General features: G+C 41.7%; 1 protein-coding gene across 1 annotated transcript; it reads right to left on the reverse strand.

Annotated features, from left to right (window-relative positions):
• Positions 1-694: 694 nt before the first annotated feature.
• On the reverse strand, positions 695-26,293 carry bnip3la (BCL2 interacting protein 3 like a). The gene is made up of 6 exons (XM_068001073.1): positions 26,051-26,293; positions 15,115-15,301; positions 11,836-11,917; positions 8,811-8,917; positions 6,174-6,323; positions 695-2,064 (listed from the first exon to the last, which is right to left on the reverse strand). Exons 1-6 carry the CDS (start codon positions 26,094-26,096, stop codon positions 2,016-2,018), a joined length of 621 nt encoding a protein of 206 aa, XP_067857174.1. The 5' UTR covers positions 26,097-26,293; the 3' UTR covers positions 695-2,015.
• Between the last annotated feature and the right edge of the window lie 704 nt (positions 26,294-26,997).

A 26,997-nucleotide genomic window follows, 5' to 3' on the forward strand; every position in this document is an offset into this window, starting at 1 on the left:
TCAGGAGCTGCACAACCACAGGAGCATTTTAAGCAGTTTCACTGCCGTTGAAATTGTAATAGTGTGTCTTTTTTCTTTAAAATAGATCTTTACAAACATAATTTCCAAATCTCACCGTCATTTCCTTCAGGTTAACGTGCCCTCCCTTATTTTTGCTCATGTCATAACTTAGCTAAAAATGTCTTCAACATTTTTTTGTAAATTTTGTGCTCTTCAAGGTGAGGGGTATTCGTGGTGGGGAATGGAACATTTTCCACTTCAGCATCAAGCACTCCAGGGTCAGGTACAGCACAGGCTAGGCGCAGAGTGAAGCTTCCTCTACATTGCTACAATTTTCAAAGTGACCCCTGCACTGTGATATTTTTCTATTTCTCACACCAGCCAGCACGTAGCTGCTCTGAACAAGATTGTGAATTTAGTGATGAATTCAGGGCAATTTTGTGCTCCAGTTGCAAATACTTTGGGAGCTGGATTAAGACTGCCCAAACTCATTTGGTCTAGGATCCTTACAGCCAGCAAAAAAAGCTGCTCATCCCATCAAGGTTAACTAAATTTAAACCCATGTACCAGACAGGAAAAGCCAATATGTAATAAACTTCAGTCAGTCAGTCCCCAAGTATCCTTTATCTAAATAGAAGTTCAAAACTAAAGTGCATAAAGCTCAAAACAAATAACTGAAAGAAACTTGGAAAGGTAACAGGAGACTGGTATTTTAATTGTACCATTCCCCAGCAACAAGTACTTATTAAAGAGAAGAGAAAAAGCTAAAGGGTCCATGGCATAGCGGATTAGTGTAACAAGATGCTGCACAACAATAAAAATTATAATTTGTAGCCCAAGATATACAAGGTTCACAGTAGCTCATTTCCCCAGAGAAAATGGCAGGTTACCTCAGGCTACTCTGTATACTTCCTGTCAGATGGCTCAGAATTAGAATCTTTCATTTTCAGGTACAATCACCAGTCTGGGCTGAGTTAGCAACTCTTAGCCTGGATGCTACAACTGGCCTCAGCACTCGTGGGCAAGGGAGGAAATTGGCTCCTGCTCCCCCGAATGACCCCTGCTGGGAAGTGTCAGGTGAGAATCAGATGGAGGACAGCTATAATACACACTATGGTCAAAAAAACTTGCTGGCAAGGTTCTGTGCTCACTTGAGGAGCAAGAGAGCTGCAATCAATTTTCAAATGTATAAATTACTAAAAACCAATCACAACTAACTTTAGAATTCTGTCAATTTTCAGTGAAGCATTCGAAACCAAAGTCAAAGAATTTCACTCCTGAAAAGTGTAGTCAGAGCCTAGCTGCATGCCTGCCTTCTTGGTTAGCACCAAGCACGTGACATCAGAGGACGGGAAGAAAGCTGTGATTTTTGGTTCGAGTGGGAGGGTATAACATTTAAGAAAAGAAAGATTTAGAGAAATGTAATGCCAATCACTACAATCAAAAATCAAATCCATCTACAATAGCTCCAAACAGCAATGCAATATTTCAACTTTGGTTGCTGTCAATTTGTCAGTTCATGTGCTCAGCTGCTACCCAAGAGAATGTGGATCTCAAAACGTGAGATTGCATTGCCCACTATAGCTTTATTGGTTCAATGCTGCTGTGCATCGATCCTTTCCTCTCCAATTCCCGCTGGTGCCTTGTGTCAAGTGCATAAATTTTGCAATTTTGTAATATAAACTAAATGGCTGCACTAAAAGATGCAGTGGGACAGCAATGCGAATGAGTGTTTGCTGGTGAATCTATTTCAGTCCTAAGCAAACTACTAATTAAAGCAGATTAGGCTGCTGTCACATGGCATACATCTTGCTTAACAAGTCAAAGTTGAGGGCAACAGAGATAAGCCCAGTTAGTGGTCAGGCAGACCAAGCAGTTCCTTCAAACAAAGGGAAAAATGAAATGGGATGGGATGTCTTGTGCTTGTGATGGGGCTTTTCTCTTCCTCCAATTCAAATGTTCTGATAGAACATCCACACAATTTCACAGGTCATGTTTAAATCTGAACCTGGCTCTCAGAAGGTGCTGGATGATGAGGTTGTCAGTCTTTTCCCAATGTAGATCCTAAAACAAAAGAGCTCAGGTTAGGAACCTATGTTTCTCCCGACCAAATTCACATTCAGACAATGAAAATGGTATATTTTAAATTCGATTTGTTCAAATTAACAATATCCTAAATTACACAATAAAAGCATAGCCATTTCTCCAAACTCCAACCCAGTATGCAGTTAAGATTTAGGCCAGCACAATCTCAATCTGGACAGAACTATTCTATCGTAAATTTAATTCAAGCAGCCACTTCATTTGGCACATCTCAGGCACCATTCTTTAAAAAAAGTTTGAAACTCCTGTAAGCACTTAATATTGCACTCCATTTGTGTATACATTTTTTAAAAATTGGAACAACTATGCACCTCTCCTTTTAAAGAAAAGCTTGCTGAAGCCAGCAGTCTGAACATTTAATCTGGTACACTATAGGTTTTTAAATTCTTCAGCTAATATAAACTCCAAACAATTAAAATCATACAAAATATGGGCAGAGTGCTGGACACAGAATAGGTGTGCCAATGCAAGATATAGATGTGTGCATGCAATTCACGATATGCCAAGAGCCCAATCTCAGCCATGCCCTCCAGTGAAGGTGCCTCGCTGCAGCTTGGTATTTCCTGATTGGGATGAGAAAAGTGGAGAGAAACCATTAGTTAAAGCCACTTTTTGGTGCATCAAACCCCTATTCCAGGGCATAAAAGGGAGGAGCTCAAGTCCTGATTTCCTAATCACAGTAGAATGTTGGGGGACCTCAAAATGGTGGAGGAAAGAGAAACATAAAAAAATTAAAATGGAGCAAAAGGTAAACCTTAAAAACTCAACTTATCAGAACCTCTACCATGATTAATTTTACACTGTTTTGCTGCTAGGAAATTGAACTTTTTCCTATTACCTCGTCCAGTGTCAGCACTGGGCACTCTCTGGTCAGGTATAACACTGGGACATGACAGCAAAGTTCCTGCTTCTCTGCCCTAACATTGTGCCTCAGTTCCAAGTTCAGAAGAACACCCTTCTGCACCAGTAACATTTCCGCCACCTACATCAGCCACTCTTGTGACCAGAGAGATTACCAATTTAGTACTAAATATGGGGCAGTTCTGCGATCTGAACCTGTACCCACTTGGGTTGAGAGTTATTTCATATCAGACCCCAACAGGTAACAGAGAGAAATCATTCATCTTATCCATCCAGGTTGCAGTGAACTTCGGTTCTGGAGGTAAAAGCGAGTGTGCTAACCTACTGCATCACCTACTCCCTTAATAGCTGTTTATAGGTCATAAATAATAAAAGGCTAAGTAGAGTACTTGCTGTACAATCTACTATCTGCACCTTTCTCCAATATATATTTCACAATATTTTTCTCATTTTTTAAAAGCATCTTTTTGGCTTCCTGCAGACTTGCTATTTCAGGTCTCTATCCCCTCAGGAGCTGCTCTGATGACATAGGTTATCGATTGTGCACGCACAGATCAGCTTCAATGATTTAAATGGAAGCCAGTGCTTCGGGCCAGCCACGCAGAAACTGGTGTGGAGGCAATGAAACTAGGAAATAAAATCACCACTGTCTGGATTCTGCTGCATTGTCAGCCAGTGGTGATTTTGCACAATCAGGTGGATGTGGCCAGTCTCCATTAAAATTAACGGACACATATCAGCATGTTCGATAACTTATAGCAGGTAAGCAGCTGAAGAGAGGAAGCAGCAACTCAGATGGCAGGTCCTCATGAGACAAAAAAAGTGCAAAAATGAGACTATCTCCTAATAGGTAGGGGATAGTGTGTTTAGTTTTGCAACTGAATGATGGCAACAGCACTTTGTACATAAGGCTCTCCATTTATAAAACTAGATATAAATCACAGCTGCTTTTGGATCATGGCAACACATCTTACGGTTAACCCCCATTAAAGTTTATCCCGTGAACCACTGGCCTAAATGTTAACAGCAGTCACAACCCTAAAATATCTACAGCCAAATTCACATTTACATTCTGAATTCCCTGTTGCAATGAAAATGTTGCTGCTTAGTGCTGCATTAAGATGTTCACTTGTATCGTGAACTATGCTCTTCATTCTCTTTCACTGTTTCTGTACCTCGAAGTCACCCTTTACTTCCAGTTAGACTTCACCTTGTCCCTTCATCAGAAGCCTCCATCTCTACAAAATCTTTTTACTCAAACACAGGAATTGAGCTCATAATCCAGGCCAATACTCCACTGCAATACTGAGGGTGTGCTACATTGTTGAAGGTGCTGTCTTTTTGGTGAGACATTAAACTGAGATCCTGTCTGCCAGTTCGGGTAGACATAAAAGATCCCATGGCATCTTTTTCAAGAAACGCAGGGAGTTGTTGTGGCCAACAATCAGCCCTCAATCAACATCAACAGAACAGATTTATTGGTCATTTTTCTGATTGCATTTTGTGGGCCCTTGCTGTGCCTAAATTAGCTGCCATACTTGCCCACAAAACAGTGTCCACACTTCAAAAGTAATTTATTGGCTGTGAAGTGCTCGGGACATCCTATGGTTGTGAAAGGTGCTATATAAATCTAAATTAGTTCTTCACTTTTTAAATTGAAGCTATGATGTTCATAAAAATATCCAGGTACTTTGAAGTGAGTTATATCTTTGCATAGCCTCATTTGGGTCATCAAGGTTTGCACAGAGATGCATTTCTTTAAAAGTCTTCCACCATTTCTCTCCCAGTGATTAAATGCCAGTTAAGAAATTCTGCTGTTGGAAGATTTTACATGTATGAGGATACATACTTTATTTATTTCACTGGAAATTGTGAAATTTTCACTGTCAAATAAATTTCACTATATTCTCAGATTTAAGTCGGCAAAATCAACTTTGCACAAAAACACGAGCAGCTCAGGTTGCATTAAATATTATTTGCATTAATATATCTTGATAGATTGTATTTTGTGTGTGAAATTAATTTGGACAGTTTTGATCCAGTTCTTAATGAGCATGGACTATACAGCACAAATATCACAGGATGGCTGGTATGCAACATCAAAAGTGTCACTCAAGTGCAATAGGGCAATGTTCTTCTGAAATTGGGACTTTGGCATGTTGTTGGGGCAGAGTAAAGCAAACTTTAGTCTGCACTTAACCATCCCATGCTTGACCATAAGGTGCTCAATGCTGACACTGTGTGTCAAATGGAAGGAATTTCATTCTTCAGCACCTTGAATGTAAAATACCAGGAAAAAATACCATTTATGTATTTGATTATGTGGGTGTTTGGCAGTGAGCTGGGCCATTACTTCCCCTTTTAAAAAAAAATCGAATAGTCACATTTATAATTTATTAATATTTTAAATAAAAATCATTTTTAAGTCCTGGTGACCTTTAAAAACTGGCATGGAGTTACTCAAGCTAACAGTGGCCCAAAATTGCCTTCAACAGAAAACAGAAAACCTATTTTTGTCCATAATTTGCTAACAGATGATAAATGGATTACATGAACTCTGAGTCCTGCACCAGCTGAAGATCGTAGCTGAGGAAAACTGCTCCTCCAATTTAATCTTTGGTTCAAAGAACACAATGTGCGGGAAGCAACAGCACTGTTAGGAGACTGGGTCGGAAGGCAATGGCAGTGTTAGGAAAATGGAGCAGAGGCACAAGCTCTATCAGGAGAGTGGTGGGTGACTCCAGCAACATTGATAGAATACCACAGCTGACTGAAATGCAACTTGTGGGTTTGGGAGGGCTATGGAGATCACTGAGTCGGGAAGGCGAGGACACTAGGCTTTTAAATGATCTGGAAATCACAAAGATACAGGTAAGAATCTTCTGCATTTATATTTTATTAATTTTAGTGAGCTATTTTTCAGTTATTCATTTAAGCAGGCTTCACTGTAATTGCAGAAGTGTTTAGATGAATACTTTACTGAAAATTATCTAGCAGCAATCACCTAACCATATAGCAACGAAAGTTCAGCGTCAATATATTGCAACCCCCCCTCCTCCTAGGTGTTGTCGAGTTGTAAAAACAGTGGGAGTATTGGAGCAAGAAATATAGCAGCATTACTAGACATGCAAAATCTGAGTATTGTGAAATGAGATGACAACATTTTTAATTGAAAAAAGAATCTACAGAGTACATTACTAAACACTTACCCCAGGCCAAGAGCCAAAATATGAGATAGAAGCAGGGAGGGAAAGAAGATCTTCAGAAATTCAGCAGAAAATACACCACCTTTCTTCATTGCTCCAGTTTTTCTCATACTGAGAGTGACTGAACGTTTAGGATGTTTGAAATGAAACTCCCTGGGGGAGAGAGGGAGGAATTAAAAGAAAGGAGAGAACTGTAAATCATCCCAGTGTTGTGATTATTATGTATTAGCACACAACACTCAAACTAATACATTTAATTCTATCAAATTCAATGCCATCTAATCCCATCAGAAAAGAGTTTATTTCAACAGTTAGCTACTGTTTCCTTATTAGCTATTGGAATTTTTGTAAATTAGCAATGATAGCATCAGAAGTACCAAAATCAAAACACAGTCTCCAGGAATGACTTAAGAAGAAAAAAATATTGGAAACAAACAGAAAATGCTGGAAATACCTGAAGAGGAAAAAAAATACAGGTTAATGTCCTGGTTGTGGATGAAGTTTTGAAACATTATAACTTAGTTTTCCTCTTTATAGCTACTGGGTGGATCTACTCAGCAGTTCACCAGTTTCTGTTTTTACTCCAGGAAATGACAGACTAACATAACATCAGGGCTTTTAACAGTAGTTTCAGCTTTGTTGTCACAGTTTCAATTTTATTTCACAACTCCTCAATCAGGCTATGACTGACACTTTTCCATATAATGAGGTTTCTCCATTTTGAATGTATGTTAAAATAAATAACAATTCAAATTTTATTTTATAATAAAGCCAAAAATCTTTGTTTCATAACTACAAAATATGATTCAAGAATGGAAACAAATCAGAGTTAACTTGAGAGTTCATAGTATTTCACTAGTTGCCCCACCTTGCAATCCAATTTTACTACTTTTTTTGTTTTGCGCAAGTGTTTTTTTGTTATAACCCACTGCCATAGATTATGTTCATAGTATACTTGGTGTAGTGTACATGGTAATGAGTGGCTTGGGTTGAGGATGACCCTGGAGATTCGATTCCTGGAGTGTTGACAATCTTTGTTGTGCACACGTACTTGCTTGTCGTGTCAATGCCTGATGGGTTTTGGTTGTGTAACAACAGCTTGGAGTTACCCAGCCCAGGTACTACCAAGAAAGCCTTCCAGGGATCCAACACATGTGGTAGTTGGATGTGTATCTAATCCCACGAGTCCTCACATACCGAGTTCCCCATTTTAGTCATGCCGTTGTTGGAATGTGCAAAACCCAAGTGCTTCAGCTCTGTCGTTAGCCTGACTTCCTCTTCCAGATGGTGGCCAATTTGCTGTGCATTGCTGGTATTTTCAGAAATGGACAGCAAATTGTTGAAACAGGTTAGAAAGTTTCCTCGTTTAAATTTGTAAATGACAAAATCTCTACAATCAGAAAGGACACTCCCTAGCTCCTCCCCACCCCCGATTGGGAACACGTCACAAATGCAGCTTTAAAAAAGCATCAATGTTGTTAGTGCACAAGTATTACTACTTCTTCTTAAAAGATTCTGGACCTGCTGAGTAGTGAGTAAAGCATGCTGATGTAGTACTAAGACATACTGACCACAACGTACCAGGTTTAATCCCTGGTCTCTATTTTTTCTTTTATTCGTTCATGGGATGTGGGCGTCGCTGGCGAGGCCAGCATTTATTGCCCATCCCTAATTGCCCTCGAGAAGGTGGTGGTGAGCCGCCTTCGTGAACCGCTGCAGTCTGTGCGGTGACGGTTCTCCCACAGTGCTGTTAGGCCTAGTGGACCGATGCCGGGTGGTCCGTCCGGTTTTATTCTTATTATGACTTTTCGTAGCGAGATTTTTTACAACTGAGTGGCTTGCTAGGCCATTTCAGAGGGCAATTAAGAATCAACCACATTGCCGTGGGGTCACATATAGGCCAGACCAGGTAAGGACGGGAGGTTTCCTTCCCTAAAGGACATTAGTGAACCAGATGGGTTTTTACAACAATCAGGTAGTTTCATGGCCACCATTACTGATACTAGTACTTAATTCCAGATTTTTATTTATTTAATTAATTGAATTTAAATTCCTCAGCTGCCGTGGTGGGATTTGAACTCATGACTCCGGATTATTAGTCCAAGTCTCTGGATTACTAGTCCAGTAACATAACCACTATGCTACCGTATCTGTAATTGGTTCCTTTCAGCTGGGGTTCAGAAGGGGTGTTACAATGTGCCCTAGGCTGGGACAGGGGGGTGGGGGGCGGGAAGAGAAGGCAATCAGCCAGTGTTCCCACTCCCGACATCTTCAGTTTTGACAAACAGAGAATCAGGCCCAGCTGTGATGCCCCAAAAGAATGGCCAATGCAGCAAGCTAACAGATGTCAATTGTCTCCAATTTGAGTTAATAGCTTCAAGAGAAGAGGAAACATATATTGGAAAAAAAAATGCTTCAGCAACTGATAACATTACAGCCATCAATGGCAGTACCTCCACTAATAATATCTCCATTAAATAGTTCATGATCAATGCAGTCCTCATCATTTATCACTGATAGGCATGTTCGAGTTAAACCAAATTTTTACATGGAATTTACATTTGCATGGCATCAGGCCAACAGTGAGATATAATGCACCATACAACACACTTTTTTCACAACTGATAAACCATTACTCACTTTGGAGGAATGTTTTCAGGTCTACTTGACCAGTCTGAAATCCATTCGGCACTCCTCTTCATCATAATTTCCACCTCTCGGTCTCTCTCCAAACCATCATCTTCAGACTGCAAAGAAAGTTAAAGAATAAATTCTGATACATCCCCAATATGCAGAACATTTCAACACATATAAGCCGAATTCCAATGGTATTACTTTTCAAAATAATGCCATGCAAAATCTAAGCTGTAGAGTCAGAGTTTGACTAAAGATGAAGAATGACCATAACAACATGAGTCTCTTTCAATTTGGCAAATGGGGAGGTGGGTTCAGGTAACAGTGCCAACCCTAAGTGTATGTTTATTCATAATTTATTTTAGTTCCAATAGGTTCATCGGCTTTCTTGCAGTAACCAAAATGTCTTATTCATTTTATCTGATGAAAGTCTAATACACGTAACAGAATTTCAGCAAAAACCTAACAGCCAAAAAACCCTTATAAGGAACCCAAAGGCATTATTAACCTTTAAATGTCAAATCTTGCAGTCCTGGCATTAGCTGATGAGATGCTACAGGGTGGAACGCACCCACAAAGAGCACATATCTCATGTCTGATAAATGCTTAGGCAGTTATAGCCATGAGAGTAAACTGCAAATGAGCTTCAAATATTTGGACCTGTTTTGTTGAGTGGTGACGAGACTGGACGACTTATTACAGCATTTCAATCAATTTCCATTAACTTCTAGAAATTGCTGCATGAGATCCTGGTTAGTTTTATTCTTGTCCACTATTACAACTCACTACAAATACATTTTTAAAAAAAGTAGAGAAATGTCCTGTCTCCTTGGGCCAAATGGCTTTGTTTTCAACTCAAGCACTGTGACACTGAAATAAATATTAAAATAATAAAACTAATCAAACACCAGAATAGTATTATCAGCCCTAAACTGCTAAACATTAATTGCCGTTGGGAGCGAGTGTGGGGGTGAGGGCCTCTCTGGGGCTAGAAGAAAGGAAGCAATGTCGGTTGGGGTGAATGCAGAGGGAGGCATGTATCTGCAATTGGTGGTAAGCTTTTTAGTTTCCTTCAACTTTTATTAAAATTTCCTGACAAGAGATGCACATCCCCAAAATAATCTAACAGGATCAGTAAGTGGCACCACTGAATGGGGAGAGACACAAACAAAACCATTTTAAATGACTTGTGCAAGCAATCTGTTAAACAAAATTCCCACAAGATGTATGTGGGAGATGTGAGGAAAAGGAAGGAGCAAGAAACAAAGGGGGAGAAGTCATAAAGAAGGAATGGACAGAATAAGAGACATACACACATACAGAGACATAAGTGTGGAAAAGACAGAGTGCAACAGAGAGGCACAGAAAAAGATATACAGGCGAGAAAGAGGGGAGACTAATGAAAGGATAGACTTGCAGAATAAGGAATGATTAGATGAAGTGCGTGAGACCATACATAGAGGCATGAAGAGAACGAAAGAGTTAAGAGTGTGTATGAGCAGAGACAGTTATGTAAGGTAGACAATGCTTTTTTATTTTGTCAGTGAGCAATTAATACAAAGAGTTAAGTGCTTGTTCACTTTTTTCTTCCTATTCTCTCATCTTTCTATTCTTTTTTCATTTTACTTTTAATAATTTTCGAAAATATTCCATTTGTCTTTTGTAATCTTTTATTTAATTTCACAATTATTCATTCACTCACTCATCTTTGTTCCTTGGCCTCCCTGACCAAACAAGCATGTCCATTTTGGAAGTGAAGGCAAGTTGCTTACAAAACTTTCATAGGTTTAAATCAATTTTTAACGGTTAATTTTCCAGCCAATCAGAAGTCCAGATTTTGAAAACTAACAGTCACAAAAGACATGCGACGATGTCAAAATTACATCAAATGAGGAAGTGCCACTGGCATAGTAAAATCTAGGTCAATCAGGGTCAGACAGCTAAATGTATCCATGGCATGCAAAGGGTTAAAACAAAATGGATTAATTTTGAATGGGTGGACAGGGAGGACACATGAAGGTGCTGACTTCTGTAGGAGTACAACTCTATGGCTGCAGCTGTCCAGTACCTCATTTAAGTACCCATGCTCAGCATGCAATAATAATCCTGTTACAAAGTGCATATGCATGAATGCCCAGTACACACAGTATCAGGCTTAGCTGTTATGCCTTCTGCTGTCAAATAGTCTGCCAACCCTTCGCTGCCCAGTCTCACATGAAGAATGCCAGTGGATGTGTTACTGGAGGGTTGTTACCTCCCACAGAACCATACCTCAGCATAAGTTTGTATCTTCCGATAAGAAAAGGAGAAAAAATTGGGGGCAAGTGGTACAAGAGGAAAAAACACGTTTAAATGCCAAAGCGGTGATCATAGCAATGGTATGGAGATATTTATGTTCTTCAATCAGGGACAAAATAACTTCATGGTATAACCAATATTCTGAAGCAGATTTTCTACTCCAATGCCCTCCCACCTACCACCGTCAGTAAACTTAAGCTCATCGAAAACTCTGCTGTCCGTATCCTAATTCGCACCAAGTCCTGCTCACCCATCACCCGATACTTGCTGACCTACATTGGCTCCTGGTCCGATTTTGAAATTCTCATCCTTGTGCCTCACCCCTCCCGAACTCTAACATCCTCCAGTCCTCCAACCCACCCAGATCTCTGCGCTCCTCCAATCTGGCCCCTTGCATATCCCCAATTTCCTTTGCTCCATTATTGGTGGCTTGTCCTTCAGCTGTCTAGGCCCTAAGTTCTGGCAAACCCTCACTAAACTTGTTCCACATCTCTACCTCTCTCCGCTCCTTTAAGTCGCTGTTTAAAATCTACCTCTTCGGCCAAGCTTTTGGTCACCAGTCCTAATATCTCTTTATATGGCTCGTGTCAAATTTTGTCTGCTAACGCTCCAATGAAGCGTCTTGGGACATTTTTCTACGTTAAAGGTGCCATATAAATGCAAGTTACGGTTTGTTGATTTTGTTTTGCAGAAAACAATAAACAGTCAATCCCACAATACAAGTTCAACATACCTGAGAACTGTTGTCTCTGCTGCCATGCAGTTCCACTTCGAAGATTGCCTGACTCATCTGAGGTGTCTGGGGACGAGATTGGCTGGGAAATTGAATAGAAGAACAGTCAACTTGGAGTCATAGTCAAACTGATGGGCACCATGCTAAAACATCTGTGAATTTTAAAATGACCAAAATATATATCTCCAATCAAGTGAAGTGCCTTAACGTGGCTGGTAAATCTCTCGAGGGCAAGATTAACATAGGATGTCTGAGGGACACTTGTTCCATGTTTGTAAGTTATCTAATCTGAGCAGCTTACAAGCAAGCCACCAGAGCTAATACAATTTCAAACAGCTGTCTCACTAGTTGGAACTACAGCATCTCCAGCTTGGTAACTGCCACTGAGTTTTCTGTGGAATCAGTACCACAAACTAAGCGTTCCCTCACTAAAGATGTAACTTGTGGTACTCAGTTAAAGGCAACAAAAAAAATACTGGACCAAAACTCAAGGGCTAAAACACAACTTCATTTTGCCACAAAATAACAAGAGACTGAAACCAATATAGTAACGTATAACAAATTTATAAATGGTTACAATCTGTAGTGTTGTCACTCAGATTTCAGTGAAGTGTAAAGTGGTTATACGAAATTTTCTTTATATGATCAATCAAACTGTAAAAAGCACCCAGCAACACAAAGGTATATTTTAACTTTCTAAACCTGGACTGTGTATTTTAAGCTGTATAACAGCTGAGTGGAATATTGATGGTTACAGGTCAGGTGCTGGTCATAATGGAAGCTATTTGATATTATGAATTAAAAGTATCACACAAAACATATTTAAATAAACCTAGTACTGTTGTATATTCAGCTGCAGTGCAATACGTCACAAAAATAAAGTAACGTCCAAGTCACGACTGAGCTTCATGAGTGGAAGACAAAAAAATTCACATTTCACAATTCAGTAAAGACTGAATATTCAATTTAAATGAGACTCAATGTACTTGTTAAGGAATTATGTACGAGTGAGACAAATTGATGGCACCATTCATAGATCATGCCAGCATTACCGTGTCCCTCACTTATGTAATCAAATTAATTTGAAGTACTGAAAATACATAATCAGAACAGCTGTGGATTCCCCACCAAACAAAGTTTCTTTAATAAAGGAGCAAATGAAGACTTTTTGCTTCAGTGAAACTTTGAACAACTCTACACATCAACCCACATAACAGCCAACAATCACAAAAGGTCACTGCGAGCAAAATGAACTTAACAAAGCCACTGAACCAGTGTGAACTGTGACTCTGCAAATTCCTGACCATTCTAATTTCTGTAATTTCTTATTGACTTTGCTCTTCATACTAAAAACAGTTTGCATGGTCAACATATCATTGCACTGGTCAGGATTTTTGATTAACAGATAGGAAATAATTATGTTAATGCCCTTTCTTCCAAACTGGCTTGTTGTGAATTAAAAAAATACACATTAGTTTGGGTTGCCATGATTATCCTTCAAGCACACAGCATAAAATAAACTTAAAAACAGGAATGAAATACCTTCAACTTCTGTTGCAATCACTGCTTCAAGTATTGTTATTTCACTGTAAAACAATTTGCATTGATATAACATCTTTAACGTCGAAAGTCCCAAGGTGCTTCACAGAGGTGCATTCAGACAAAAATAGCGCCAAGCCAACCAGAGGAGCTTCGGACAGATGACCAAAAGCTTGATCGAAGAGATGGATTTTAAGGAAGGTCTTAAAAGAGGGCAGGGAGGTAGAGAGGTGGAGGGTTATAAGGAGGAAATTCTAGGGCGTGTGGCCTGGACAGGTGAAGGCATGGTCACCAAGGAGGAGGGAAGCTATGAAGTGACTTAAAAATGAGAATTGAGTAATTTAAATTTGAGGATTTGGAGAGCCGGGAGCCAATGTAGGTCAGTGAGGACAGGGGTGATGGCTGAGTGGGACTTGGTGTGGGATAGGGTACATGCAGCAGAGTTTTGGATGACCTGAAGTTTACAGAGGGTGGAGAATAGGATGCCAACCAGCAGAGCACTGGAACAGAAAGAAAAGAAAGGAAGAAAGACATGCATTTGTGTGGCACCTTTCATGACTTCAGGACGACCCAAAGCATTTTACAGCCAATTAAGTACTTTTGAAGTGTAGTCACTGCTGTCATGTAGGAAACACAGCAGCCAATTTGCACACAGCGAACACCCACAAACAACAATGAAAGAAATGACCAGATCATCTGTTTTAGGTGTCGGCTGAAGGATAAACGTTGACCAGGACACCGGGAGAACTCCCCCTTCTCTTCTTCAAACAGTACCGTGGGATCGCTTATGTCCAACTGAGAGGGCAGACGGGGCATCGGTTTTACTTCTCATCCGAAAGACAACACCTCCAACAGTACAGCACTCCCTTAGTAGTGCACTGAAGTGCCAGCCCAGATTATCTGCTCACGTCTCTGGAGTGGGGCTTGAATCCACAACATTCTGACTTGAAGGCGAGAGTGCTACCACTGAATAGTCAAGTATGGAAGTGACAAAGACATGGATGAGCGCTTCACCAGCAGATGGGTTAAGATGGGGTGAAGGCATCTGATGTTATGGAGGTGGAAGTAGGCAGTCTTTGTGATGGAAAGGAAATAGGGTCAGTAGTTCACCTTAGGTCGAATAGGACGCCGAAGTTGTAAACAGTCTAGTTCTGCCTGAGAAAATGATTGGGGAGGGGATCGGAATCGGTAGCAAGTGGACCAAGTTGCGGTGGGGGCCAAAGACGACAGCTGCAGTCTTCCCAATGTTTAACTGGAGAAAATTGCACCACATCCAAGACTGGATGTCAGGTGAGCAGTCTGACAACACAGACAAAGTGCAGGGCTCGAGACAGGTGGTGGAGAGGTGGAACGAGGTGTTGTCAAACCCAGCTGATAATTCTTTGCCTTCAACAGCCTTGGACACTAAAGCCAACTGAATCATTTCACATCACTTAGCTGAAATCAGCTAATGCAGTGCTGAACAAGCATCAAACCTGGGACCTTCTTATTTATATGAGTTGGTGCAATATCACACGATGAATTTATCTTCTTTTCAATAAAATAGCTAGCAACGAAATGAACAGAATTAACTGATAGGGCCTCAAATAAATAAAAGACTTGCGAGTGGGTAGTTGTAAGATCATGACCAGAGAACTTAATTTTGAGCAAAACCATATGTAACCATAAAAAAAGTAACTAACTTTTCTAACTTACAGCCCAGTTTTCTCATTTATATTGTAATCCTCATCGCTTCTTTACCTGTCGGAGTGGGAGCTTTCCCGAGAACTGCTCTGACCCGATTCATGTTGGGCATCCAAGAGGATTTTTTCCATGTCTCCATCGTGGATGGAGGAAGATGAAGGCACATGCTCCAATCCTCCATTTCGTCCGGTGCCATTATCGTTCCCATTCCCGTTGTTGTTCATGTGTAACTCCACCCAGGAACCTAAAGCATTAAAAAAAATCATGAATAAAATCTGATGTTAAAAGCTTTTTTTTGTCAAATTTCTCCCGTTAGACATTTACTCGAGTTGGGGTCAGTTCCACAGGAGCCAATTTCATTCCACTACTTAGTCCAAGTGGGTAGACTTCATCTATGAGAATAGATAGAGTGTCAATGGGCTATTTAACTGTGGTGGGCATCACAACACAGCCTGATCCTATCCTTACCTAAAGCTCAAACATACGTACTGGGCAGCAATCAGACTGCTTTTCCCCCCTCGCTGTTTTCCCCCAATTCCTCACAGAGCATAACCTTTGTCATGTTACACAAAATATATAAATCAGTCTATGTATTAATTGTTACTTTTAAATGTTGTGTAGTAGTCTTGCAATGTGTGCCAGCTGCTGTCCCTCTTTAGCTGCCAGGCAAGTTAAGATTACATAATGGAGATGAGGAAATCCCTTCATGTGATACCACAAGAAACACTTTAGTCACTCCCTCTGAACATGAATTTGAGAAAATAACTTTAAAACATAAGGGTAAATAGAAGGTATACAACAACAACTTGCATTTATATAGTGCCTTCAACGTAGTACAACACTCCAAGGCGCTTCACAGGAGCGTTATCAAACAAAGCAACATAAGGAGGTATTCGGACAGATGACCAAAAACTTGGTCAAAGAGGTAGGTTTTAAGGAGCTCTTAAAGGAGGAGAGGTAGAGAGGCAGAGAAGGTTAGGGAAGGAATTCCAGAGCTTAGGGCCAAGGCAGATGAAGGCCCGGCTGCCACTGGTGGAGCGATTAAAATCGGGGATGTGCAAGAGGCAAGAATTGGAGGAGCAGAGACCTCGGAGAGTTGTAGGGCTGGAGGAGATGAGAGAGAGAGGGAGGGGCGAAGCCATGGAGAGATTTGAAAACAAGGATGAGAATTTTAAAATCGAGGCATTCCCGGACCAGGAGCCAATGTAGGTCAGTCAGCACAGGGGTGATGGGAGAACGAGACTTGGTGCAAGTTAGGATACAGGCAGCAGAGTTTTGGATGAGCTCAAGTTTATGGAGGGTGGAAGATGGGTGGCCAGCCAGACCACCAATGGAATAGTCCAGTCTAGAGTTAACAAAAGGCATGGATGAGGGTTTCAGCAGCAGATGAACTTAGGCAGAGGCGGAGATGGACGATGTTACGGAGGTGGAAGTAGGTGGTCTTGATGATGGAGTGGATATGGGTTGGGAGCTCATCTCAGGGTCAAATAGGATGCCAGGGTTGCAAACGGTCAGATTCAGCCTCAGATAGTGGTGAGGGAGAGGAATAGAGTGGGTGGCTAGGGAACGGAGTTTGCAGCGGGAACCAAAGACAATGGCTTCGGTCTTCCCAATATTTAGTTGAAGGAAATTTTTGCTCATCCAGTACTGTCGGACAAGCAATGTGACAAATGTAAGATTGCAGAGGGGTCGAGAGGTAGAGTTGGGTGTCGTCAGTGTAGCTGTGGAATCTGACGCTGTGTTTTCGGATTATGTCGCCGAGGGGCAGCATGCAGATGAGAAATACCTCATTTTTTATTCTCACAAAGACAACCTTCTTATAATGGCTCTGATCTGTGGAGATCGGTATTAAAATCATATGCCACCAGTGACCATTAATTAAAATTTGAACAGTACAGATATCGCAAGCACTACACTGTAAAACAGCTAACATACTGATCTGGTTCTGCAAGTCTTGCTTTCTGTTCCAGATTCAATCTTGTGCATCCGAAAACATGCATGTATACACGTGTGCTCCTCTCATCCACTAATCTGTACTAATATACACCAAAACATAAAATGACCACTGATTCCAGACGCTTCAGACTCCTGTATCTTTTAATACGCGCTTAGGTATCTAAATTTTATCAAGATCAACAACATTCATTTTTCAGATATCGGTATCAAAATACTGAAAAAACCCTTTAAAAGAAGTTTAAGAAAAGTTTGTTTTCAGAGAATGGCAACGATTTTTTTTTCCCATTTGAAAACTATAAAACTCGATATCCTATTTGACCTAGCTTAGCTTCCAACCATATCTTCCATCACAAAGACAACCTACTTCCACCTCCGTAACATCGCCCAACTCTGCCTCTGCCTCAGCCCATCTGCTGCTGAAACCGTCATCCATGCCTTTGTTACCTCCAGATTCAACAATGCCAATGCTTTCCTGGCCAGCCTCCCATCTTCCAGCCTCTATAAACTTGAGCTCATCCAAAACTCTGCTGCCCGTATACTAACCAACACCAAGTCCCACTCGCCCATCACCCCTGTGCTCGCTGACCTACATTGGCTCCTGGTCCAGCAATGCCTCGATTTTAAAATTCTCATCCTTGTGTTCAAATCCCTGCATGGCCTCACCCTTCCCTATCTTTGTAAAATCCTCCAGCCCTACAATCCTCCAAGAACTCTGTATTCCTCCAACTCTGGCCACCTCTGCTTTCCCCCACTTCCTTTGCCCCACCAAATGGCGGCTGTGGCTTCAACCATTTAGACCCAAGCTCGGGAATTCCCTCCCTAAGTATTAACAGCACTTCATAAATGCAAGTTGTTATTGTTGTTTAACAGGTTTAATAAAAATCACTTTGAAGAAATTAAGCCTAATTTAAGAATGCCCAAATTCCTCCAGTTACAGGGTAATCTTTCAATTACTTTTTTTTTGCCATGGAGGACATGACAGGACCCCCCCATATACAGAGCCGAGGGTCAGCCTCCTTTTTTGGCATCTACAGCAACTGCGCTGCCATTACCCAACAGTTGGGTCTTTCCCCCTTCCCCTTCAGGAAATTGAACATCTCCCTTCAGAGTAAATCACTCACATCTATCCTCTCTCGAAGGCTCCACATTGCAGACTGAAGCAATTGTGCAACTGGTCACATGTAGTTGGAAGCATCTGCTCTGCCATTCACAATTCGCAATAGCATTCCACCAAAAATAGTCTGGTAAATGCAAAATCAAGCATAATAAAAGTACACTACTAGGAACAAGAAAACAAACCTTCCAAACAACATAATTTTGGGTCTGTTCCACGAACATAATTGCAAAACCGACCTACGATTTCACTTGTGGGTAATGTAGCAGTTTTAATTCAAGTCTTAGACTATGTTGATACCTCTGCATCCTCAACATAAACCAGCTTACAATTTAATCATTCCTGAGTTTATTTTGATATACTCACATATTAAGGAAACTGAATATCCCACTGCCAACATCTTCAACCCATTATTAAAGATGTCTCTCTTAGTCAAAGGCAAGAGGGAAGTTATTTTAATATCGAAATGAATGAAAAGAAACAAATATAGCTGGAGCATTTGAAATGATCAGGTTGGGCTGCCATATTCCCCAAGGACTCAAAGACTGCTGATACTCACTGCCCAGGATCAGACCTGAAAAGTATGCATGGTCCTTTGAACTAATATTAGAGGACTGCAAGTGCCTATAAAACCATAGTCCATCGCAAACTTTCAAGAAAGAAAACTGACAAGGAAAAAAAGCAGTTAAATGAAAAAGATGCTATAAGACACCTGCATCAACAGTTCAGAAGGCACGGTCTTGAATTGCACTGTCACCTGGGCGAACTGTGCACACTTATCCTGCTACAGATTTCCATTGTATTAACGCTCTCACCACATTCATATATTTTTCTCTCAATTTCAAACACTTGAATTGCATAAATCATTAAATCACAAGTCTGATATACCACTTTCACATGTTCTATGCTGTCGAATTGTGCTGATTTAGGCTGCCACATGCTGTTACACACTTAGCTTTTCTCCCATTTGCTGTGAAAAAATGAAGTGACCATCAACATGCATACACAACTTTTCTTTTTAAACAAAATATTATGCCATCACGTTGATTCATCCTATACTTGATTTTATCCTAGTCTGATATCCTAATCAAACTGGCAATTTTACAAAGACAACTAATTGTAATACCAAAGTCAAAAATGCAGGAACATTAACGGAGAGGAAATGTTTCAATATTTCAACAGAAAACACTGGAAATGCACAGCAAGGCCATTTTCATCAGAAAAGAGAAATAAGGGGTTCATACCTCACTAGAAATGTTAACCTGTCTTTGCTAGTCAGGTTTTTCATCTCAAATTTTCTGCATTTGTTTCTTTTTATCTGTATTGTTTCAATACAATATGAAGGTTGGTTCTGTATTCTTGAGGAACAGCAGCCCAAGTCCAGATACGTAAAATATCTCTGACAAAAATATAGCACAAGACCGATTCTTATTCTTTTCAATGGAGAATGCTTCACTACTCGTTAAGTCTCGGTTCTAACTGGTCATGTTCCACAGTGTGGCAAAGTAGTAGTTGGGGGGGTGGGGGGGCTCAACGTGGTATATGAAGTGTTGATAAGTAGAGATAAAGTGGGGAAATGTGAGGTTATTCACTTTGGTAGGAAGAACAGAAAAACAGAATATTTTTTAAATGGTGAGAAACTATTAAATGTTGGTGTTCAGAGAAACTTGGGTGTCCTTGTACAAGAAACACAAGAAGTCAGTATGCAGGTACAGCAAACAATTAGGAAAGCAAATGGCATGTTGGCCTTTATTGCAAGGGAGTTGGAGTACAAGAGTAAGGAAGTCTTACTACAGATGTGCAGGGATTTAGTGAGACCTCACCTGGAGTACTGCGTACAGTTTTGGTCTCCTTTTCGAAGGAAGGATTTTCTTGCCTTGGCGGTGGTGCAACGTAGGTTCACTAAGATTAAGGGATGAGAGGGTTGTCCTATGAAGAGAGGTTGAGTGGAATGGGCCTATACTCTCTGGAGTTTAGAAGAATGAAAGGTAATCTCGTTGAAACGCAAGATTAAGAGGGGGCTTGACAGGGTAAATGCTAGAGATTGTTTCCCCTGGCAAGAAAGTCTAGAACTGGGGGGCATAGTCACAGGAAAGGGGGGGGACGGCCATTCAAGGCTGAGATGAGGAGGAATTCTTAACTCAGAGAGTTGTGAATCTTTGGAATTCTCTACCCTAGAGGGCTGTGGATGCTGAGTCATTGAATATATTCAAGGCTGAGATGGATAGATTTTTGGACTCTCGGGGAATCAAGGGATTTGGGGATCGGGCAGGAAAGTGGAATTGAGGTCAAAGATCAGCCATGACCTGAATGAATGGTGAAGCAGGCTCGAGGGGCCATATGGCCCACTCCTGCTCCTATTTCTTATGTTCTTATGTTAACGCCACAAGAGATCAGCTTATAAAGTAAATCTTTTTTCTTGTGAGGGAAGAGATGTTTGAAGGCATACATTTACCTATTGGTGACTTCAGATTAGGAATTTGTTCAACTTTTTCCACTTATAACACTTGATAAAAATAATCAAAATTTCAGCAAAGAACAATGGACCTTTCTCCTTATATCTCAATGAAAGCCTATGAAGAATCTGGCAAAGGCAATAATTGCTCCGGTCTAACAGAAATCACAAAACTTCATGCTTGGAAAACTCATTAATTCAGCTCTTACTGTCATAACTGATTTGCTTTATTCTACAATATGTTGTGAATGTAAGCAAATCTTTAGTTGCTTTCCAAGCTGTTCAAGAGATTGGAATGACCCCAAAATGGATGACTGCACAAAAACAGATATTGTCATACATGATCAAACAATAGCCTCAAAGCTAACAATAAAACTTGCAAACTAATTGCTGAATGGCACATTAGATATTCAGCTCTCCAATTCCCCAGAGTAAATGAACTCAATCACAGCATTATAGTTTCTTTTTCACAATAGCATGGTAACCTGTACACATTTTGCTACTCAATTAAATATAGGGATTAAGATATCCTTGTGCACAGGTAATGTATGTTGTGAATATGGGCTTTGTCGGTACATGCAGATTTTCAAACATTTTACACTTTAGTAGGTTAACAGTAAAAAGAAAATTTGTGTAAAACAGGATTTACAATGGGAATTGTATCCCACTACACTAAGTAGGCTGGGACTGGCTAAATAAGTAATAAGTGGTGCATTATCAGACTTGTCGACAATAAACTAACGAGGGCTGGGAAGAAGAACAGGACCTGACTCACAAGCTACCAGATTACAAGGAATTTGGTGTAGGTCTTTTCATTTTAATGGATGTGGCTTTCTTTCCTTATGCCCCATCTCCCTCAAAAGCAGCAGCCTGATCAGTACTTTTCCTTCACAAGATAATTGTAGTTTGAAGAAGGTTACCAGCTGAAGTGTTAACCTATTTTTCTCTTTCAGATGTAGACCGAAGTCAGAAATGGTAACGTGTCCGAGAACAAGAGGTAAAGTTGTATGCCATAGCCCAGGGATACCTCCTGCGGGTCAAGTTGTATGCCGCAGGCTGAGAGATCAGGATGGAAAGAAAAAACCACCTCAGTACAGTGAAAGCACCTGACAGCCAATGAAGTACTATTTTTTGAAGTGTAGTCACTGCTGTAATGTAGTAACCGCCACAGCAAAAAATTTGCACACAGCAAGGTTCCACAAACAGCAATGAGATAAATGATCGGACCATCTGTTGTAGTGATGTTGGTGGAAGGATAAATATTGGCCAGGACACTGCAAAGACCTCCCCTGCTCTTTTTCAAAATAGTGCCACGAGATCGTTTACGTCCACCTGAGGGGGCAGACAGTTTGACTTCTCATCAGAACTATGGCAACCTCTGACAGTGCAGCGTTCCCTCAGTAAGACTTCCTTACTCTTGTCCTCCAACCCACATGCAATAAAGGCCAACATGCCATTTGCCTTCCCAATTGCCTGCTGTACCTGCATGCTAACTTTGTGTTTCTTGTACCAGGACACCAACATTTAATAGTTTCTCACCATTTAAAAAATATTGTTTTTCTATTCTTCCTGCCAAAGTGAACAATCTCACATTTCCCACTCACTTAACCTGTCGCTATCTCTTTGCAGACTCTTTGTGTCATAAGAACATAAGAAATTGGAGCAGGAGTAGGCCAATCGGCCCCTCGAGCCTGCTCCGCCATTCAATAAGATCATGGCTGATCTGATCCCAACCACAAATCTAAAGAACACAAGAAGTCGGAGCAGGACCCGGCCACATAGCCCCTGGGCCCTCTCCGCCACCCACAGGGCATTGACCGATCCGAACTCAGCTTCATGTCCAATTTCCTGCCCGCTCCCCATAACCCCTAATTCCCTTTACTTCTAGGAAACTGTCTATTTCTGTTTTAAATTTATCTAATGATGTAGCTTCCACAGCTTCCTGGGGCAGCAAATTCCACAGACCGACCACCCTCTGAGTGAAGAAGTTTCTCCTCATCTCAGTTTTGAAAGAGCAGCCCCTTATTCTAAGATTATGCCCCCTAGTTCTAGTTTCACCCATCTTTGGGAACATCCTTACTGCATCCACCCGATCAAGACCCTTCACAATCTTATATGTTTCAATAAGATCGCCTTTCATTCTTCTGAACTCCAATGAGTAGAGTCCCAATCTACTCAACCTCTCCTCATATGTCCACCCCCTCATCCCCGGGATTAACCGAGTGAACCTTCTTTGTACTGCCTCGAGAGCAAGTATGTCTTTTCTTAAGTATGGAGACCAAAACTGTATGCAGTATTCCAGGTGCGGTCTCACCAATACCTTATATAACTGCAGCAATACCTCCTTGTTTTTATATTCTATCCCCCTAGCAATAAAAGCCAACATTCCGTTGGCTTTCTTGATCACCTGCTGCACCTGCATACCAACTTTTTGATTTTCTTGCACTAGGACCCCCAGATCCCTTTGTACTGCAGTACTTTCCAGTCTCTCGCCATTAAGAAAATAACTTGCTCTCTGATTTTTCCTGCCAAAGTGCATAACCTCACATTTTCCAATATTATATTGCATCTGCCAAATCTCCGCCCACTCACCCAGCCTGTCTATATCCCCTTGCAGGTTTTTTATGTCCTCCTCACTCTCTACTTTCCCTCCCATCTTTGTATCATCTGCAAATTTTGATATGTTGCACTCGGTCCCCTCCTCCAAATCGTTAATATAGATTGTAAAGAGTTGGGGACCCAGCACCGACCCCTGTGGAACACCACTGGTTACTGGTTGCCAGTCCGAAAATGAACCATTTATCCCAACTCTCTGCTTCCTGTTCGATAACCAATCCTCCACCCATGCCAGAATATTACCCCCAATCCCGTGATTTTTTATCTTAAGTAATAATCTTTTATGTGGCACCTTGTCGAATGCCTTCTGGAAGTCTAAATACACTACGTCCACTGGTTCCCCTTTATCCACCCTATACGTTATATCCTCGAAGAACTCAAGCAAATTTGTCAGACATGACTTCCCCTTCATAAAGCCATGCTGACTTTGTCCTATTAAATTATGCTCATCTAAATGTTCCGTTACTGTCTCCTTAATAATAGACTCCAAAATTTTACCCACCACAGATGTTAAGCTAACTGGCCTATAATTTCCAGCCTTCTGCCTTCTGCCTACTACCCTTTTTAAATAACGGTGTTACATTAGCAGTTTTCCAATCTGCCGGGACCTCTCCTGAGTCCAGGGAATTTTGGAAAACTATCACCAAAGCATCCACAATCCCTACTGCCACTTCCCTCAAGACCCTAGGATGGAAGCCATCAGGTCCAGGGGATTTATCCGCCTTGAGTCCCATTATTTTACTGAGTACCATCTCCTGAGTGATTTTAATCGTATTTAGCTCCTCCCCCCCGAGAGTCCCCTGTTTGTCCAGTGTTGGGATATTCTTAGTGTCCTCTACTGTAAAGACTGAAACAAAATATTTGTTCAGCATTTTTGCCATCTCCATGTTTCCCACCATTAATTTCCCGGTCTCATCCTCTAAGGGACCTATGTTTGCCTTAGCCCCACAGCTTACTTTCCCACCTAGCTTTGTATCGTCTGCAAACTCAGATACATTACACTCGGTCCCTTCACCCAAGTCATTAATCTGGATTTAAATAGCTGAGGCCCAAGCACCGATCCTTGCGGCACCCCACTAGTTACAGCCTGCCAACCTGAAAATGACCCGTTTATCCCTACTCTCTGTTTTCTGTCCGTTAACCAATCCTCTATCCATGCTAATACGTTACCCCCAACCCCATGAGCCCTTACCTCATGAAACAACTTTTTATATGGCACCTTATTGAATTCCTTTTGAAAATCCAAAAATACTACATCCACCAGTTCCTCTTTATCTGCTCTGCAAGTTACCTCCTCAAAAAACTCCTATAAACTTGTCAAACACTATCTTCCTTTCCTAAAAACATGTTGACTATGCCTAATCATATTATGATGTTCTAAGTGCCTTTAATAATGGATTCCAGCACTTTCTTGACGACCAACGTCAGGCTAACTGATCTGTCGTTCCTTGTTTTCTCTCTCCCTCCTTTCTTGAATAGCGGGGTTACATTTGCTACCTTCCAATCCACTGGGACCGTTCGAGAATCTAGGAAATTTTGGAAGATCATAACCAATGCATCCACTATCTCTATCAGGTCCAGGGGATTTATTGGCTTAGTCTCATTAGTTTCTCAAGTACTTTTTCTCCACTGATAATTACTGTAACTCTCATTAGCCCCTAAGTTCCCCACTATTTCTTGTATGGTTTTTGTGTCTTCTACTGTGAAGTCATATACAAAATATTTGTTTAACGCACAGGCCATTTCCTGATTCCCTATTATAATTTCTCCTGTCCCAGCCTCTAGGGGACCAATGTTTACTTTTACTACTCTCTTCCTTTTTACATACTTGTACAGTAGATTGTTCTTACAATCAGTTTTGATATTTCTTGCTAGTTTACTTTCCTATTCTATTTTCTCCATTTTTATTAATTTTTTGTTTGTCCTTTGCTGGTTTCTAAAACTCTCCCAATCCTCAGGCTTACTGCTCTTCTTGGCAACATTATCGGCCTCGTATTTTAATCTAATACCAACCTTAACTTCTTTAGTTAGCCACGGGTGGGTCACTTTTCCCACGGATTTTTTATTTCTCAATGGAATGTATATTTGTTGAGAATACTAAAACTTTCTTCAAATGTTTGCCATTGCTTTTCAACTGTCACACCCTTTAATTTAATTTCCAATCTACCTCAGCCAACTAACCCCTCATATCTACGTAATTAGCTTTATTTAAGTTTAAGACTCTAGTTTCCGACTTAAATAGTCACTCTTATGTGCTGGAGTCGGGTTTGAACCCACAGCCTTCTGACTCGGGAGTGCTTCCACTGAGCCACTCAACAGGGTGGAGTGGGGGGAAGTGAGCATAAAAACAATCCTGCAACACATGCTGCGGGCTGACGGTACAGGGCGGACACCACTTATCGAGCTGTGACAGCCATACTCCACCCGCTGCCACTCACACACTGCACGTACCGCTCGCCAACTCAGGCACCAGCCCTGCCTCCCGCCCCGGGCCCCGGGCCAGCCGCTGCCACAGCTGTGGCCTGACGTGCCACTCCGACGTCCGATTCGCCGAGGCCGCTGCCAATCAATCCCGCGCCTTCTGTTTTTGTTTTGGGGGGAAAAAAAAAATCCATCCGACCGACCGACCGAGCGCCTTTATTCGCATTTTTCAATTAACTCATCCACGCCCCTCAGGATTCAACACCGTGGCCCGATATTCGATGTTTACAAGTCGGAGGGTTTGTGCCTTTTTGTTTTAAAATGGTGGGGGGGGGGGGAAGCGACCCCACCACAGGAAGCAGGAGCTTGCTGCCCCGAGGCTAAAAAGCTGGCGGGTGCCTGATGGTGGTTTGTCCGCTCCTCACACTCACCGTTCAGTCCCGCCTCCTCGTTGTTGGGTCGCTGTGCTGCTGCCATGGTGCTCTCTCCGGGGTTCTTATTCCCCCCCCTCCCTCCTCCTCCTCCGCGCTGTGTGAAGAGTCCCCCGGGCGTTGCAAGGGAGGGTGAAAGCGGACGACCGTTGGTCCCGTGAAGGTTTGAATTTTCCAACGGTCTGTGCGGGAGCGCTCGCCCGCTCCGCCCCCCCCCGCTCCCGCTCCCACCAGCAGGACTGCGCAGGCCCAGGCCACAACCGAGGGAAACGCGACGAAAGGGGCGGGGCACGTAAGTGCCCGCGGCGCCGTGACGTCATTACGTCTCCGGTCTATTGATTGAGAGGCGGCCAGGGGACTTCATCCCTCCCTCCCATTGAATTGACTCTTGCTGGAGAACAGGTGCAGTGTTGCCCACTGCCCCAGTGCATAACGTGATGACACTGCTGCTACCCTCCAGTATCAGACCCCCCCCCCCCCCCAGGGCATCTTGTTCATGTCTGAATCTAGACAGTCCATGTTGGGTGTTCACTGTGGAAAGTATCCCTTCAGGGCCTGATCATATTCTCCCACAGAACGACCACTATCCACCAGGAAGCACTGGATAGTAATCAAAAGTAGGAACGCTGACCAATTGCCCCCCCCTCTCTCCAACACAGGCATACTAAGGCAACTATCGCCAATTCGGCACTTGCACCAGTTAACTCAACAGCAACCAGGGATTGAACTTAGCAAAGAGTCTCGTGTCTCAGCACCAGATGGGACATGGCACCACATTGTTGCCTTCACCCCATGAGTCATCAAGGGAGCAAATATTCACTCTCACAAGGAAGAGGGAAAGCCTGAAAGAGATTTATCATTCTCATCACACTCAGCACCTCCTCCTTGAACTCAAAACTGGTCCATCCATCCTAGAATTGTAGAAAGTTACGGCACAGAAGGAGGCC

The sequence above is a fragment of the Heptranchias perlo genome, chromosome 20 (assembly GCF_035084215.1).
Source record: "Heptranchias perlo isolate sHepPer1 chromosome 20, sHepPer1.hap1, whole genome shotgun sequence".
NCBI lineage: Eukaryota > Metazoa > Chordata > Chondrichthyes > Hexanchiformes > Hexanchidae > Heptranchias > Heptranchias perlo.